The 14,607-nt window shown below is 47.5% G+C and overlaps 1 protein-coding gene across 1 annotated transcript; it reads right to left on the reverse strand.

Moving 5' to 3' along the window:
- Positions 1-1,373: 1,373 nt before the first annotated feature.
- On the reverse strand, positions 1,374-13,710 carry si:dkeyp-113d7.10 (regulator of G-protein signaling 3). Its single transcript, XM_044099685.1, has 5 exons — positions 12,414-13,710; positions 9,152-9,436; positions 8,700-9,065; positions 5,534-5,748; positions 1,374-5,451 (listed from the first exon to the last, which is right to left on the reverse strand). The coding sequence occupies exons 1-5, from the start codon at positions 12,790-12,792 to the stop codon at positions 5,212-5,214; spliced, it is 1,485 nt and encodes a 494-aa protein (XP_043955620.1). The 5' UTR covers positions 12,793-13,710; the 3' UTR covers positions 1,374-5,211.
- Between the last annotated feature and the right edge of the window lie 897 nt (positions 13,711-14,607).

A 14,607-nucleotide genomic window follows, 5' to 3' on the forward strand; every position in this document is an offset into this window, starting at 1 on the left:
GCTTAAATGAGAAAAGGGAAAGTTCAGAATTATCTATCAGAATATTATATTTCTAAACAGTTAAAGGACAGATAATATGTCAAACATGGCGGATAAAGATGCAGAACAATAACTCAGGTTTACAGGAGCAAATGTTTCTGATTGTTTCAGTTCTTTTTACATCTGTCTTTCAAGCTAAGATTACCATCATTGCCCTCTGACCCCAGGGCTCCTGAGCGTGCTCAGTGATCCAAACGCAGGTCCAGGGCCGGTTCATTAACTGGAAACCTGTTGATGATTCACAGAGGAAAAACTCTGGATCTTTTCAGTGATTGTTCTTCACCAAAACGCCTCGTTCTGGGTCCAGGTCCGCGGCATGGTGGCTCCAACACTAGTGTTTCTCTGGGCGCCAACCTGAAACCCGTTTCGTCTCAAACCGGTTTTCCTCTGGGTTTGAGACAAAGTGCCGTTGTCACCAGAGACTCATCGTAACGAGCATGGTGGCCAACACAGCTGGACTTCGCTCATCCTGACAGTGACTGGAGAAACTTCGTCTTCGTCTCACTTTCTGGTTCAGCCCGAGCAACAATCCAGCAGGTTACCATGGTGACCTGCTGGTGTTTCTTTATTGCTGGACAGCAGGCCACAAACTCACACTGCTCTTTATGACTGTTTCCCTCCTACTGGTCCGGTCGACCCGGTTCTACTGGAACCAGAACTCCATCATCTGCTCCACCTCCAGCTGCTGTGGTTCTGAGTCAAACCAACCTGTTCCCCTCCTGGCCTGTGGGGGCGCTGCACCAACAACCACTGAAGGAAACCACACAAAAACCTCTGAAGACACTGAGAGCAACTTCAGATTTTAGTGTTGGAGGATTTCTCTTTAGTCTTTGGCTGAAGACCAGGAGACATTTCTGCTGCTAGCGCTAGGCTAGCTCGTTAGCTTTGGTTGGATTTACCCAGAATGCCCTGTGCTGTAGTTCACTTCCTGCTTTTGAACCGGTTTCTGGCATCTACATATGGATTCAAACTGAACCAGAGTTCACTTCAACTGAACCCAGATCGATGTTTGGAGGACCAGAGGTCAGAGGTCAGATAGTATTCACACCTCACTATGCAGACCAGACTTTGACTAGACAAACGGGCAGGATTTGGACTAAAGCGGAGTGAGTCCGCTCATTGATTCTGAGTCGGAGTCAAAGTATTGGAACTTTCTGGTCTTGATTTTGCCGTCAGTTTGGTGAACACTTTCAAGAAATTTCATTTCCGACCATTTTCTTTTGATTGATCGCTCCATATTTAGTTAAATTTAAATTTCTTCCAACTATTTCAAATATTCAAGATATTTCAGTAGGTAAACCCTGATGACAGAACTAAAAGCCAGCAGGCTGTGATGTGTTGGGAACATTTATTTAGGTTTTTCCATTAAAAGTACCCGGTCTCATCGACTAAAACAGGTCAGAAATATTAGAAACGAAACCAAAACACCTCCACCGTGGCCTTCATCGTCATCACATCACCAGTTAAATAACAGACAGAGCATGAATTAAAACAAACTGATGATTGGTCTGCATTTCTTCTGATGAAGGCTGAAGGCTTCATGCTCTTCATCACTCATGTTCAGACTGAAGAAACGTTTACATCGATTCATCAGAATTACAAAAAACACGCTATATTTTATAAAAGTATTGCATCAAATCCAAACAAACACAGGGATGAACTTTCTTTGTCAAACAGTTCATCGACATCATACAGGAAGTAGAAACAAGATGTCCGAAGTACAAAAACAACGAGGAAATCCATAAGAATATGAACATCAGTCACGTTTGGCTGCATTGATAAAAACAGATAGTTCTGTAAAAAAAATCTAATTAAGGATATTTAAAAATGTCCCTTTCACCCTCACACCTGCATCGAACATCAGGAGGATCGAGAGTCCGTCCGTCTGTCCGCTCCTGCTCAGCTGACCTTTTGAGACGCCTCGGCGCTCGCTGCCGGAGGGTCAACAGTAACATGGTTTTCTCTTCAAATAAAACAGAAACAGCTGAGTTATGTACACGTTCACGGCGTCTGGATGCGTCTCAGAGGACGACATGAACCCGACGTCACGGCGCCCAGCCTCCTGTAGAAACGTCGGACGGAGAGACGCGCACCCGCCGGAAATCGGCTCAACCGGGGAAACTTTAAAACTGACTGAATGGTTCAGATACCTAAATTATTGCTTTATCTCTGAAGTATTACATCAGATCAATCAAACTTTATGCTAAAATGTTCCTAAATGTTGGCTTACATTGGGAATATTTTGATTTTACAACAATCTGGGTAAGAGATCGCTACGATGTTTTAATTTCCACACGGGTGCGTTTCTCTCTCATGGCTTTGTAAACATGACAGGAGGAGCAGTGATTGGTTCAAGAGGTCACATGATCACAGCGGCTGTTGGAGGACACCAGGTAACCTCCAGGTAACACTCAGCTGGTTCCAGTTCTCCTCCGAAACCGGATCAGAACGCTGAACTGAAGCTGTTTGGTAAAAGAAACGCATCAGGAAATCGTTCATGGTGAAAATTAGCAACTTATTTCATATTTTTGGGGGCATTTTACATGATTTTCTTCTTTTCCCAAATTAAAGTGTTTAACATTTTTATTCCCAAAATTATATGAAAAATCTTTGTGATATTTAAGTTTATTTACAAACCAAAAATAAAGTATGGAAGGTGAGTGCAACTAAAATAATTTGATTTAAAATATTTTAAAAAATAAATCAACCTATAAATTAAAAATTACAATTAATCACAAGAACTTTGCTTTCCTTAGAAAATTTTTTTGCATCAAAATGTTTTTTTTGAATCTAAATGCTTTTTTCCCTTAAGACTAAAGATTTGATAAAGTTGAAATAAAACGTTTGTTTTAACAAAATACATTGAAAGGAGAAAACTTTTGCTTTAACATGATTTAAAAACCTCGTTATAGGTTTCTATCTGATAAAAATCTAACTATTTTCCTCTAAGTAAATGTTGCAACAGTAAAACACCTGCTGGGACTGAGAAGGAGAAACAAGATTTATATCTGAATTTATATCCGAGTACTGGCAGTTATAAGCTTCCATACATTTCTACTTATTTTCCTTCAGATTTAAAAATCTATTTGGACGAATCCTGTCAATAAATCTCTACCAAGAGCAAATGAATAAATATTTGTCTTCCCTCAGATTCTAACATTTAAATGTTTGTTTCTTACCAAACAGCTTCAGGTTCTCGTGTGATTTTCTGACACCCACCCAAACAGAAACAACAAACGATTCGCTTTAAAAAACTCTAAGAAAATCCACTTCGACGCAGCCAAATATCAGCGCTGTACATCTGAGGTAATCGGGTCTGTTTGGACACAGAAACACTTGTAAAAAATGAGGTATGTGAACACGGTGGAGGCTGAGAGTGCAAACGAGTCGGTCCAACCGAACACGCGGCGTTCGCAGAAGTTCGGATGTCAGCGAAGCAAAAACGTGGAAATAAATTGTAAAATCGACCCCAACAAGGTTTTTAATTTCTGTTTTTTTTTTTACACGGCGGGTTGGCAGAAACCAAACCCAAAACGCTCTGCAGATCCTGACCTTCATCTTCGATTAGAAACCAGGAGTTCATCACGAGGCGAGAAACGAAAAGATAAAAACGAGTCTGTTTACGAGAAGAACCGAGAACCGTGAGATCAATCTGTCAGCTGATCCTGCGAGATAAAAACAATTGAAAATCTGTGATTTTAGGCAGGAAAATCACCGTAGGGATAAAAGAGTCGCGATCAGGACATTTTCTGCCTTCACAAATAAAATCAGAATTTGTTAAAAGATTATAGTTAAATGTAAAATATTCATGATTTTTGTGTCATGGCAAAAACTCCAATAAAAGCAATAAATTAATATGAAGCTCAACGTCTCTCATTTCAATATTTAAAAGAACTAAAATCAATCATTTTATTCCAAATCGCTTTCAAAATAAAAGTGTAAATTTCAGGATTTTTCTTTCTGATCTTCATTCTTTAAATAATTAAAATTTGCTTTTTATCTTTTTAAAAATGTTTCATTCATTATAATTGTATGAATATTTTCATAATTTATCAAATTAATTATTTTTGCATCAATATTTTTAAAAATATTAAATTTGAACATTTTTTATGAAAATATAAAAATGTAAATTAAATTTACATTTTCATATTTTATTGCATCTTAAAATGGTTGAATAGTTTTTTTTGCACAAATTTTTTTATATATGAACATTTTAATTTTAAGCATAATTTTTTAGTAATATCTTATAAAACACTAAGAGCTTTTCTGACCAACCATCTAATTTAAGTGCTAAACGTTTAATTAATTTACTGTTTAGTTTTCTGTCATAATTTTATATATTTTAATACTCTGACGTTTTGTTTTTCCGCTCAGCAGGGAGGGAAAAGCAAACGGCTCGTTTTGACTTTAAATCTTGCTGGCAGTGACGATCTGATGCCGCCGCCAACCGACCGGCTCCTCTCTGTAAACATCTGAAGCAACATGGCCGACAGGAAGTAGAAAGTAGAGCGGGGGTCAGGGAACGACGCCGGCCAGGAGAGTAACCAGGAAGAGTCCGGTGGCACTTAGAAAGCCCGGTTCTGATCCAACATGAGAAGCCAAAGAAAGCGTCAGGTGGTGGGAAGCCTCAGGGCGTGAGGTCACTTCCTGTCAGCCTGGAGGACTAATTTACACACCGAGAAGGAGAAGAAGAAGAAGAAGAAGAAGAGGGCCTCGGTTCTCCGGGTCCAGTTGGTTCAGATTCAACAAGATGGTCTCTAAATGGATTAAAGTTCTGAGTCCTGCACATCAGAGATCCTCTCTGGTTTCCTGTAAAACCCAAAGTCCAAGTGGTTCTGGTTCTGGTCGGGAAGTTCTCAGAACCTCGTTCTATTTTCTTACTTTGTCAGAAAGAGAAATTCTGGTCAAATTGGGCGCAGGCTAACCGTTCTGCTGTCCTGACGGTAGCTGCAGCTCAGCACCGGACGTCCCAGGTCTGGACCTCTGGTTCTGGTTCTGGTTCTGGTTCCCTTAGTTAAATTCTTCTGCTTTAAACCCTAAAAAGGTTCATGAAAATTTTCTTCTGGCTGCAGAATCAGGCGGATACGGTTTCCACGACCAGAACTCTGCTCTGGTTCCGAGGTAAATGGGCCTCGCTGATCCCACTTCCTGCTGCCTTTCAAAGTAAAAGCCTCAGGACTGGTTGGGATGCTGGGTCCGGACGTGGCTGTGCAGCCGGGTGTGGGACGAGAACCTCTTGCCGCATTCGGAGCAGTGCAGCGGCGAGGCGGCGCCAGCCGGCGGCGACGACGACGTGTCGGCGGCGGCCGAGTCGCCGGCGGCGTGCGTCTGGCGGTGCGCCTTCAGCAGCGACATGCGGCTGAACCGCCGGCCGCACTCCTCGCACTCCGACCAAACGCGCCGCCGCTTCTTCTGCCAAACGAGAGAGAGAGAGAGAGAGAGCGTCACCCGACCAGAACCAGAACCAGAACCAGCTGCTTCTCCTGTTCCTCACCTTCCTCCCTTTGTCCCCCTCCTCCTCTTCCTCTTCCTCCTCCTCGTCCTCTTCGCCCCGGACCGTCGGCTCCGCGTCGTCCCGCTGGTCGCTGCTGCCGTTGGTTGCCAGGGCGATGAGCGTCTCCTTGGCGGCGGCGTCTTCGTCGTCTTCGTCCAGCAGCTGAGACGGCAGCGTGAGGAGGCGATGAAGCATGGAGGCAGAGGAACGCCGGCCTGAGGGGTCAGAGGTCACAGATTACATCGTTGAAGAGCCATCGGCCACCAGAGGGCGACAGACGCCAAACATGAGTTACAACATTTCAATTAATAAATTGGTTTTTATTTAAAACAATATAATTTCCTGACATTTTTTTTAGTATTTTACTTAATTTGTTTACAGTTTTATTAAAGAAGTTTTTATGGTCATTTATTAAAAAATTATTCAAAAAATAAAAAACAGTTTGAACCAAAAGCTATTATTTATATTTTCTACGAATGTATTTTTAAAAAATTATCTTTTCTTATTCGACTGAAATTTGTTTTTGCATAAAATTGCTTTAAATCATTATTTATAGCATTTTAAATTTATAAACTATGTATTTTTACATATTTTTGTTATTTTTATCAGTTTAATTTTTGACATTTTTATTTACTACATACAAATAGAAATTCGCAGAATATTCAGACTTTGAAGGTTTTTGTGTTTAATTTTCTAAGTCACTAGATATTGGATAAATTAATGAGTGTAAAATATTACTCTCCAGGTTTGAAAGAAATGAAATTTAAAAAAAAAGTTATAAATATGAGTTGCACCGTTGTATTTACAATTAAAATAAAACTAATCTTTAATCTCACAATTATGACTTAGAAACACAAAACAACATTATGACTTATTTTCAAAATTATAATTTTAAAACTTATGACTTATGGCTTTTATTCTTTTAAATATGGCATTAAAATTTGAACAATAACTTTAAAATGTGTAAATCTGGGAGGATCAGGAAACCCGGCGGCTGGGCGCTCAGCAGTCCGTCCAGCGACTCGTCGTGTTTTAGAGTTAAAAATGTTTAAAGTTGACAGGAATCTGGGAACATCTGGCGGAATCCCCTGTGAGACGGAGCTTTAACTCCCATCTCCAGCAGAACTTTGAACACGTCCCAGGTGAGGTGGGGACATGGAGTCTGAGTGGACCGTGTTCCTGCCTCCATTGTTGAGGCGGCTCATCTGAGCTGTGACCGCAAGGTTGTCGGTGCCTGTCGCGGCGGCAACCCTCGAACCCGTTGGTGGACACCTTCGGTGAGGGAAGCCGTCAGGCTGAAGAAGGAGTCCTATCGGGCCTTTTTGGCCTGTGGGACTCCGGAAGCAGCTGATGGGTACCGGCGGGCGAAGTGGCAGGGGGTTCTGGTGGTTGCTGAGGCAAAAACTCGGGTGTGGGAGGAGTTTGGAGAGGCCATGGAGAAAGACTTCTGTACGGCTTCGAGGCGATTCTGGTCCACCATCCGGCGTCTCAGGAGGGGGAAGCAGTGCAGCACCAACACTGTCTACAGTGGGGACGGTGTGCTGCTGACCTCAACTCAGGATGTTGTGGGCCGGTGGGCAGAATACTTCAAAGACCTCCTCAATCCCACCAACATGCCTTCTATTGTGGAAGCTGAGCCTGGGGACTCTGGGTTGGGCTGTCCAATCTCTGGGGTCGAGGTCGCCGAGGGGGTCAAAAAGCTCCTCGGTGGCAGGGCCCCGGGGGGGGATGAGATCTGCCCGGAGTTCCTCAAGGCTCTGGATGTTGTAGGGTTGTGTTGTCTAACACGACTCTGCAATATCACATGGACATCGGGGGCAGTTCTCCTGGATTGGCAGACCGGGGTGGTGGTCCCCCTGTTCAAAAAGGGGGACCGGAGGGTGTGCTCCAATTACAGGGGTGTCACACTCTTAAGCCTCCCTGGCAAGGTCCATTCGAGGGTTCTGGAGAGGAGGGTCCGTCGGATTGTCGAACCTCGGATTCAGGAAGAGCAGTGTGGTTTTCGTCCTGGTCGTGGAACACTGGATCAGCTCTACACCCTCAGCAGGTCCTGGAGGGTTCTGGGAGTTCGCCCAACCAGTCTACATGTGTTTTGTGGACTTGGAGAAGGCGTTCGACCGTGTCCCTCGGGGAGCCCTGTGGGGGGTTCTCCAGGAGTATGGGGTACCGGGCTCCTTGATACGGGCTGTCAGGTCCCTGTAGGACCGGTGTCAGAGTCTGGTCTGGATTGCCGGCAGTAAGTCGGGCTCGTTTCCGGTGAGAGTTGGACTCCGCCAGGGCTGCCCTTTGTCACCGATTCTGTTCATGACTTTTATGGACAGAATCTCTGGACCAGCCAGGGTGTTGAGGGGATCCGTTTTGGTGGCCTTAGCATCAAATCTCTGCTTTTTGCGGATGATGTGGTCCTTTTGGCTTCATCAGGTCGTGATCTGCGGGCGCTGTACCGGTCCGTCGTGGTGAAGAGAGAGCTGAGCCAAAAAACGAAACTCTCGATTTACCGGTCGATCTACGTTCCCACCCTCATCTATGGTCATGAGCTTTGGGTCATGACCGAAAGAACAAGATCACGGATACAAGCGGTCGAAATGGGTTTTCTCTGTAGGGTGGCTGGGCTCTCCCTTAGAGAGAGAAGTTCAGTCATCCAGGAGGGACTCAGAGTAGAGCTGCTGCTCCTTCACATCGAGAGGGGCCAGTTGAGGAGCATCTGGTCAGGATGCCTCCTGGACGCCTCCCTGGTGAGGAGTTCATGTCCCACCAGGAGGAGGGGAAACCCAGGACACTCTGGAGGGACGATGTCTCTCTGCTGGCCTGGGAACGCCTTGGGATTCCTGGGAACGCCTTGAGATTCCTGGAGGAGCTGGAAGAAGAGACTGGAGAGGGAAGACTGGGCCTCCATACTGAAGCTGCTGACCCCACGACCCGACCAGGATAAGAGGAAGGAAGGAAGGAAGGAAGGAAGGAAGGGAGGAAGGATGGATGGATGGAAATATCACTTGATAATTATGTGTTATTGTAATATTAGAAGGTTAATATTTTAACAACTATAAAGTCTTAAAAAAAATCAAAATGTTTTACAGAAAACTTCAATAAATAAGCAATGCTAAGACTAAGAAATGTTTTTCACTTAATGAATGAAATAAATGTAACCAGTTTGTCCAGTGTTCACCTGACGGGCTCAGCGGGGGCCCCGGGGTGGATGTGGGCCCTGGGGTGGGTGCGGCGGCAGCGGCGTTGCTCTGGCCGTCGGCTGCTTCGTCGTCGTCGGGAGAAAACACCTCCATGTCTTCCAGGGGCGTCCAGCGGGGGTCCTGCTGGGGGGACGAGGGCGAGGGCTGCAGGATCACCGAGGTGGAGGAGACGAGGTCGTCGTGGTGACCCCCGCCCTCGCTGGGCCCCGGCCCGTCTCCACGGCAACTGTCTCCACCTTGAGCTTTGATGGGCCAGACGGCGCTGCACCACTTCTGACCGAACACCTTGTCCAGGATGGGAACCCAGTCCTGGGCGGGAGGAGGAACCGCGGGGGGCTCCGGGTCTGTCGGGGCAAAGGGGGGGTTCATGTTAGGGTTTACAGACCCAATCAGACCCTATCAGAACCATCCCTATCAGCGGATCACTCACCATCTGCCCGCACCGTCTCCTTGGACTCCTCAGCCGGTTCCTCCCGAGTGTCTTCGGACCCGCTGGGCGACACCGAGTCGTTGATGGAGCCCCGCCTCCTGCCCCCTCTGGGCTTGTCCCCGCCCCCTCTCTCAGAGCTCCGCCCCAGTTGGTCCTCCAGCTGCTGCTGCTCCGCCTCCATCTTGGTGATCTCCAGCAGCAGGTCGTCGAACGACGCCTCCACGATCTTGGTGAGCTCACGCAGCGCGAAGGCCAGGACCTGCTCCATGACGGACTTCAGCTGGTCTGCAAGACAGAGACCAGACGGGTCAGAACCTCAGAACAACAGAGCCCAGCAACAAGCCCCGCCCCTCTGGACTCAGACCAATCCCTGGGTTCTGAAGCACAGTGATCCTAGCAGCGACGCTAACAAATTAATGGTCAAAAACAGTTTATTAGATTTAATCTGTTCCCTTTGATTAAAGTCCATTTAGATTTTCTGTTAGTTTGGCCTCCATCCAGCAGAGGGCGCTGCTGCTCATCCTGAAGCAGAGCCAGCTGAAGGAAGAGAAATAATCATGGCGGGGGAAAGAGAAACGATCCAAACAGTCGAGTCGAGAATCTGTTCACAGATGAGTCTTTTGAACTGAATCGTAAACATTTCCAGTTCTCTGTGGGAACTATGATGGGTGAATTCACTGAAGGTTCTGCAATGCGTTCAGGTTCTGATCCGTTCTTCAGACCCGCTGACCCGGCTCCAGCAGAGAGGGTTCTGGTTCCAGTTCTGTTCCTGTTCAGTTTTGTAGATTTAAACAGGTTATTTCTGATTTCTTCCCAGCAACATTAAAGGTTCCAGTCTGGCCACCTTCAGAACCAGAACCAGAACCAGCCTTCTAATCTGACCCCCCTCCTCCTCTTCGCCCTCCGTCTCCATGACAACAAACAGATTTTAGGTCACCATGTCATCTGACCAGAGTGTGTCACTGCAGTGACCTCATTACATCACCCTGTTTGTTGGCGTTAAGCCCCGCCCCCCCACACCTACAGCCGCACCCGATTGGCCGATGAGGCCGCCCGTCCTCCAATCCGGCAGCGGCGGCCATGATGCCGGCCCGATTCCCCATGGAGGGGCCGGACTGTGTGTGTGTGTTTGTCTCTAATACCTTGTGGGCACCGAAGTCTGGGCCCCATAAGGGGAAACGCTGCTTTTGGGTCAGGGGTCAGATTTAGGACCACGGTGTGAATTTAGTTTTGTTTTGGTGTGTGTGTGTGTGTGTGAGAGAGAGACACTGAGACAGGTTGAAGCTTCTTTTAATTTGAAAGTCTGAAGCTTTAAGGTTCTTCATGAAGCTGATTAAATAGGAAATGGACTGAAGTTATTTAGCACTGGAGTCACACACACACACACACACACACACACATTCATACACCGATACGCAGATTGGGTTCAGTGCCCAGTGGCAGTAGGAAGCTGGAATCAAACCCGTTAATGGACAGTTTTCCGGATCAGAACCTCGGATCGGATTCTGGACCCAACAGAACTGCACAGACGGTTCTTCATCCATCGTAAAGCCCTGATGTCACGCTCTGCATATCTTCCTCCTTTATGAAGGAGCATCTCCTCAGATTAAAATCCTAATCCCAGCCTCGTTCCTCCCAGTTCTCCCAGTTTCCTGAAGGTCTGGTTTCTCTCTCATCCAGTCCAGCAGAGGCTTCCTTTTCCCAGTTTGTCTCCTTCTGGAAACACTGGGAGGAGTGGGAAGCTGCTGACTCTGGATTTTCTGTTTACAGACAGGTTCCACTCTGAATTATTCCAGAGGGAAAATAGCTGCAAACACGACCAGCAGGAGGCACTAGAGCTCCAATCCTCCCCACAGATCATTTCTGGTTCTGTTCAGGTTAATGAAGAGATCGTCTTGATTTGAAGGAATCAGCAGTCAGAATAAAACAAAACCAGATTTAAGTAGAGCATCGTTTTTAAATAAAGAGTGGACCGAGAACACGACCCTGAGGAACGCCATGTTAAATTAGACACAAGAAGAAGACTTCAAACAGACTCCTCATCTTCTGTCACTACGCCACGTTCAAACAGCAACATCGTAAAATGATGCTCCGCTTACGATTCCAAGCTGAAACCTTTTTTTGACGTGTTCATTCATTAAACCCACCCGTTCCTGCGCAGCGCTCCGTTTACAGCAGTAAAGATGGCCGCCGGCGTCTCCTGATGGATTTTAAAGTGGTTGACAGCGACATCCCGGTCACCAGATTGTCAGCAGACATTTTCAGCCTTTTTTTACATCCAGATTTACCGTCTGGCTTCTTCTGCTGCAGAATTATGGCGCATGTTGGATAAAATGCGACATAAGCATCCAGATGCATCTGGAAATGGAACAGGTCGGATTTACTTGGGGTGAAAAAGTTGGAATTGGGTCGTTCAGACTTCTGTTAAAAGGTCGGTTCTGGGTTCTGTTACTGGATGACATTTATAGCATCAGAGTGGATATGAAAGAAACTTTTTTGTTGTTTTAAGAAAATAATTCAATCAAACCATCAAACGGTTGTTTATGTTTTCCAAAGATCTGATTGGTTCTGCCATGTTTGTTTACAGCAGCTCCTTCCTGTTTTACCTGCAGCTGGTCCCTCCTCTAGAGGCCCATCCCGCTGCTCTGTCCACTGTGCCTCTGCTCCAGGTAGCAGCCGGCTGCAGTGACCTCCAGCTCTGACCTCTGGCCCTCCATGCCGGACCAGGAGCTCCAACAGCAGGACAGCCCCCTCCCCCATCCATTAACCCCCCTCTCCCCTCCTCCTCCTAACCGCAATGTGTTGCCTCTTTGTCCTGGTGACCCCCTCCCCCCACACACTCCACCCTTGAAGGGAGACCTGTCAAACCGGACTGTGGCTCATGTTTATGACCTCCAGGCGGCTGGGTGGGTGTGGGGGGTCAGAGGTTTATTTTTAACCCGCCCGGTTCCGTCCCCGGGAATCCACAGCTTCTGGAAACTAGGCCACATCCTCCCTGTAAGCAGCTTTGCGTGCAGCGGCACGGCGGGTGGGCGCTCTCCGCTGCCCGCCCTCCGCGCTGCTTCGTCCCGATCCGGGAGTCAGGAGAGGCCGGGGATGCAGGTCCCGCCCCCCGCAGGCCTCCGTGAGTCTGCAGCCTGTTTACAAATCTCACCCCGCTTACGCAACGCCTCTCCGGCTCGGAGGGATCCCCCCACGGCCGTTTGTTTACGTGTGTGTATGTGTGTGTGTGTGTGTGTGTATGTTGGTTCCAGCGGCTCACCTACGACCCGTCCTCTCTGCTCCAGGCGGCGGGTGTCCACAGCCGTCACGGGCGCTGCGGGTTCTCCCCCCCGCGCTCCGGCGCCGCGTGGCTCGGGCTTTGTCCTGCCTCCGTCCCCCCGCTCGTCGCCCGCCTTACTGCTCCTACCGCCCGCCGCGGAGCCTCCGTCCTCCGGGGAGGTCGAGCCTCGGCCTTCGCGGGTCTGGAGCTGCAGGCGGAGCCGGCGGTTTTCCTGCTCCTTCGCGGCCGTCTCCAGCAGCAGGGCGTTCAGGCTGGAGCCCACCGACTTGCTGATTTCCTGGACGGCGAGCTGAACGACCTGCTCCAGGACGGACTCCAGCTGGCCCTGGAAAAACGAAATGTAAACGGCCCCGTTCATGTTTTCGGCCCCTCTGCGTAGAAGCCTCTCTCATTCTTCTGTTCCCGACCCTCCAGCCCGCTCCCCTCGCCGACACCCTGACCGCAGACTGGGTGAAATCTTTCCCAGGTCGCGGTGCTCCTCCGGCGGCTGCGCGCTCCACGTCGCTCGCTGCTACTGCTGCTCCGCATGTTTTCCGACGATGGCCGAAAAGAGCCGAGTAGAGGCGCAGCGACATTTTCCCGCCCACATGTGCTGCCTGGGCCGTGACGCCATTTTGGCTTTCAGAGAATAACAGCAGTAATTCCCAAATGTCAGACTTCCTGCCTGATTTTTACTAGAAAAACACCCGGGAAATGAACTCCAGAGGCCACACAAAAACAACCACACGTAGATTAACTACAGGTTCAGCTATAAAAATCTAAATCATGTAACTTAAACTGAGATATTATACAAATCTATCCCACATACAGGGGAATATTTCAAGCCTCAATCTCTTCTCTTGCTAGTTTGATAATTATGTCTTAAAGATATTGACCCAAAAAACCCTCTGAAAAATTTGAATATATTTCAAATGAGCCATTATTCAGTTTAAATGACCTGCGATGAGCAGCTGGATTTGTTGAGCTCACAGTTGGTTGGAAATCTCCTGTTTCTTCAGGAAAACCCAAAGGTTCTCTGTTTGCTTGTTTTTATGCTTAATTTAGCAACAGTAGGCCTTGGCTTTGTTATTAACATGAGTTTTTAGTAAGGTGTGAGTTGTTAACTTCCTGTTGGAAACAAACAAAATGTTCTTGTTTCCTCCATCATTTGATTTTCCATCTAAAAGTTTGGCCTCCTGCAGATTTACCAGAAAAATGGTTCTGGTTCCAGTCGACCCGGCCTCTGTATATTCGTACCCTCGGTTCTGAAATGGACTCAGAGATGACCTGATGTCTAATGTTGTTACACTTAACCTGGAAAACAGTTTAATATAACATTTAAATTAAATAATATGATTATTCACCTGGATGCATGGCTCTGGTTCTGGAACCAGTCTCCTTGAGAGGGGCTGGACATACTTCCACTCTGGAGTTGTCCAAGGTGAGAGGCATCGGGCAGGAGTGGGCATACTTGTTGCTCCCCATCTCGGCGCCTGTACATTGGGGTTTACCTCGGTGAACGAGAGGGTAGCCTCCCTCCGCCTACGGGTGGGGGGACGGGTCCTGACTGTCGTTTGTGCTTACGGGCCGAACGACAGTTCAGGTTACCCACCCTTTGTGGAGTCCCTAGAGGGGGTACTGGAGAGTGCTCCACCTGGGGACTCCCTTGTTCTGCTGGGGGACTTCAACGCTCACATGGGCAATGACAGTGAGGTCTGGAGGGGCGTGGTTGGGAGGAACAGCCCCCCGATCTGAACTCAAGTGGTGTTCTGTTGTTGGACTTCTGTGCTCGTCATGGATTGTCCATAATGAACACCATGTTCAAGCATAACGGTGTCCATATGTGGACTTGGCACCAGGACACCCTAGGCCGCAGTTCGATGATCGACCTTGTCATCGTTTCATCGGATCTGTGGCCGTATGTCTTGGACACTCGGGTGAAGAGAGGTTCTGTCCACTGACCACTACCTGGTGGTGAGTTGGCTCCGCTGGTGGGGGAGGATGCTGGTCAGACCTGGCAGCCCAAACGTGTTGTGAGGGTCTGCTGGGAACGTCTGGCAGAATCCAATGTTTTGATATTTGTGTATTCCTAAATAAAAACGTATCAGTAAAAAACTGCATGAATAGGCAACAGTATGCTACTTATTAAAAATAGGAGGGAAAGAAAGTAAATGCATAAATAATCCATCCATCC

Source organism: Gambusia affinis, linkage group LG19, assembly GCF_019740435.1.
Source record: "Gambusia affinis linkage group LG19, SWU_Gaff_1.0, whole genome shotgun sequence".
Taxonomy (NCBI): Eukaryota; Metazoa; Chordata; class Actinopteri; order Cyprinodontiformes; family Poeciliidae; genus Gambusia; species Gambusia affinis.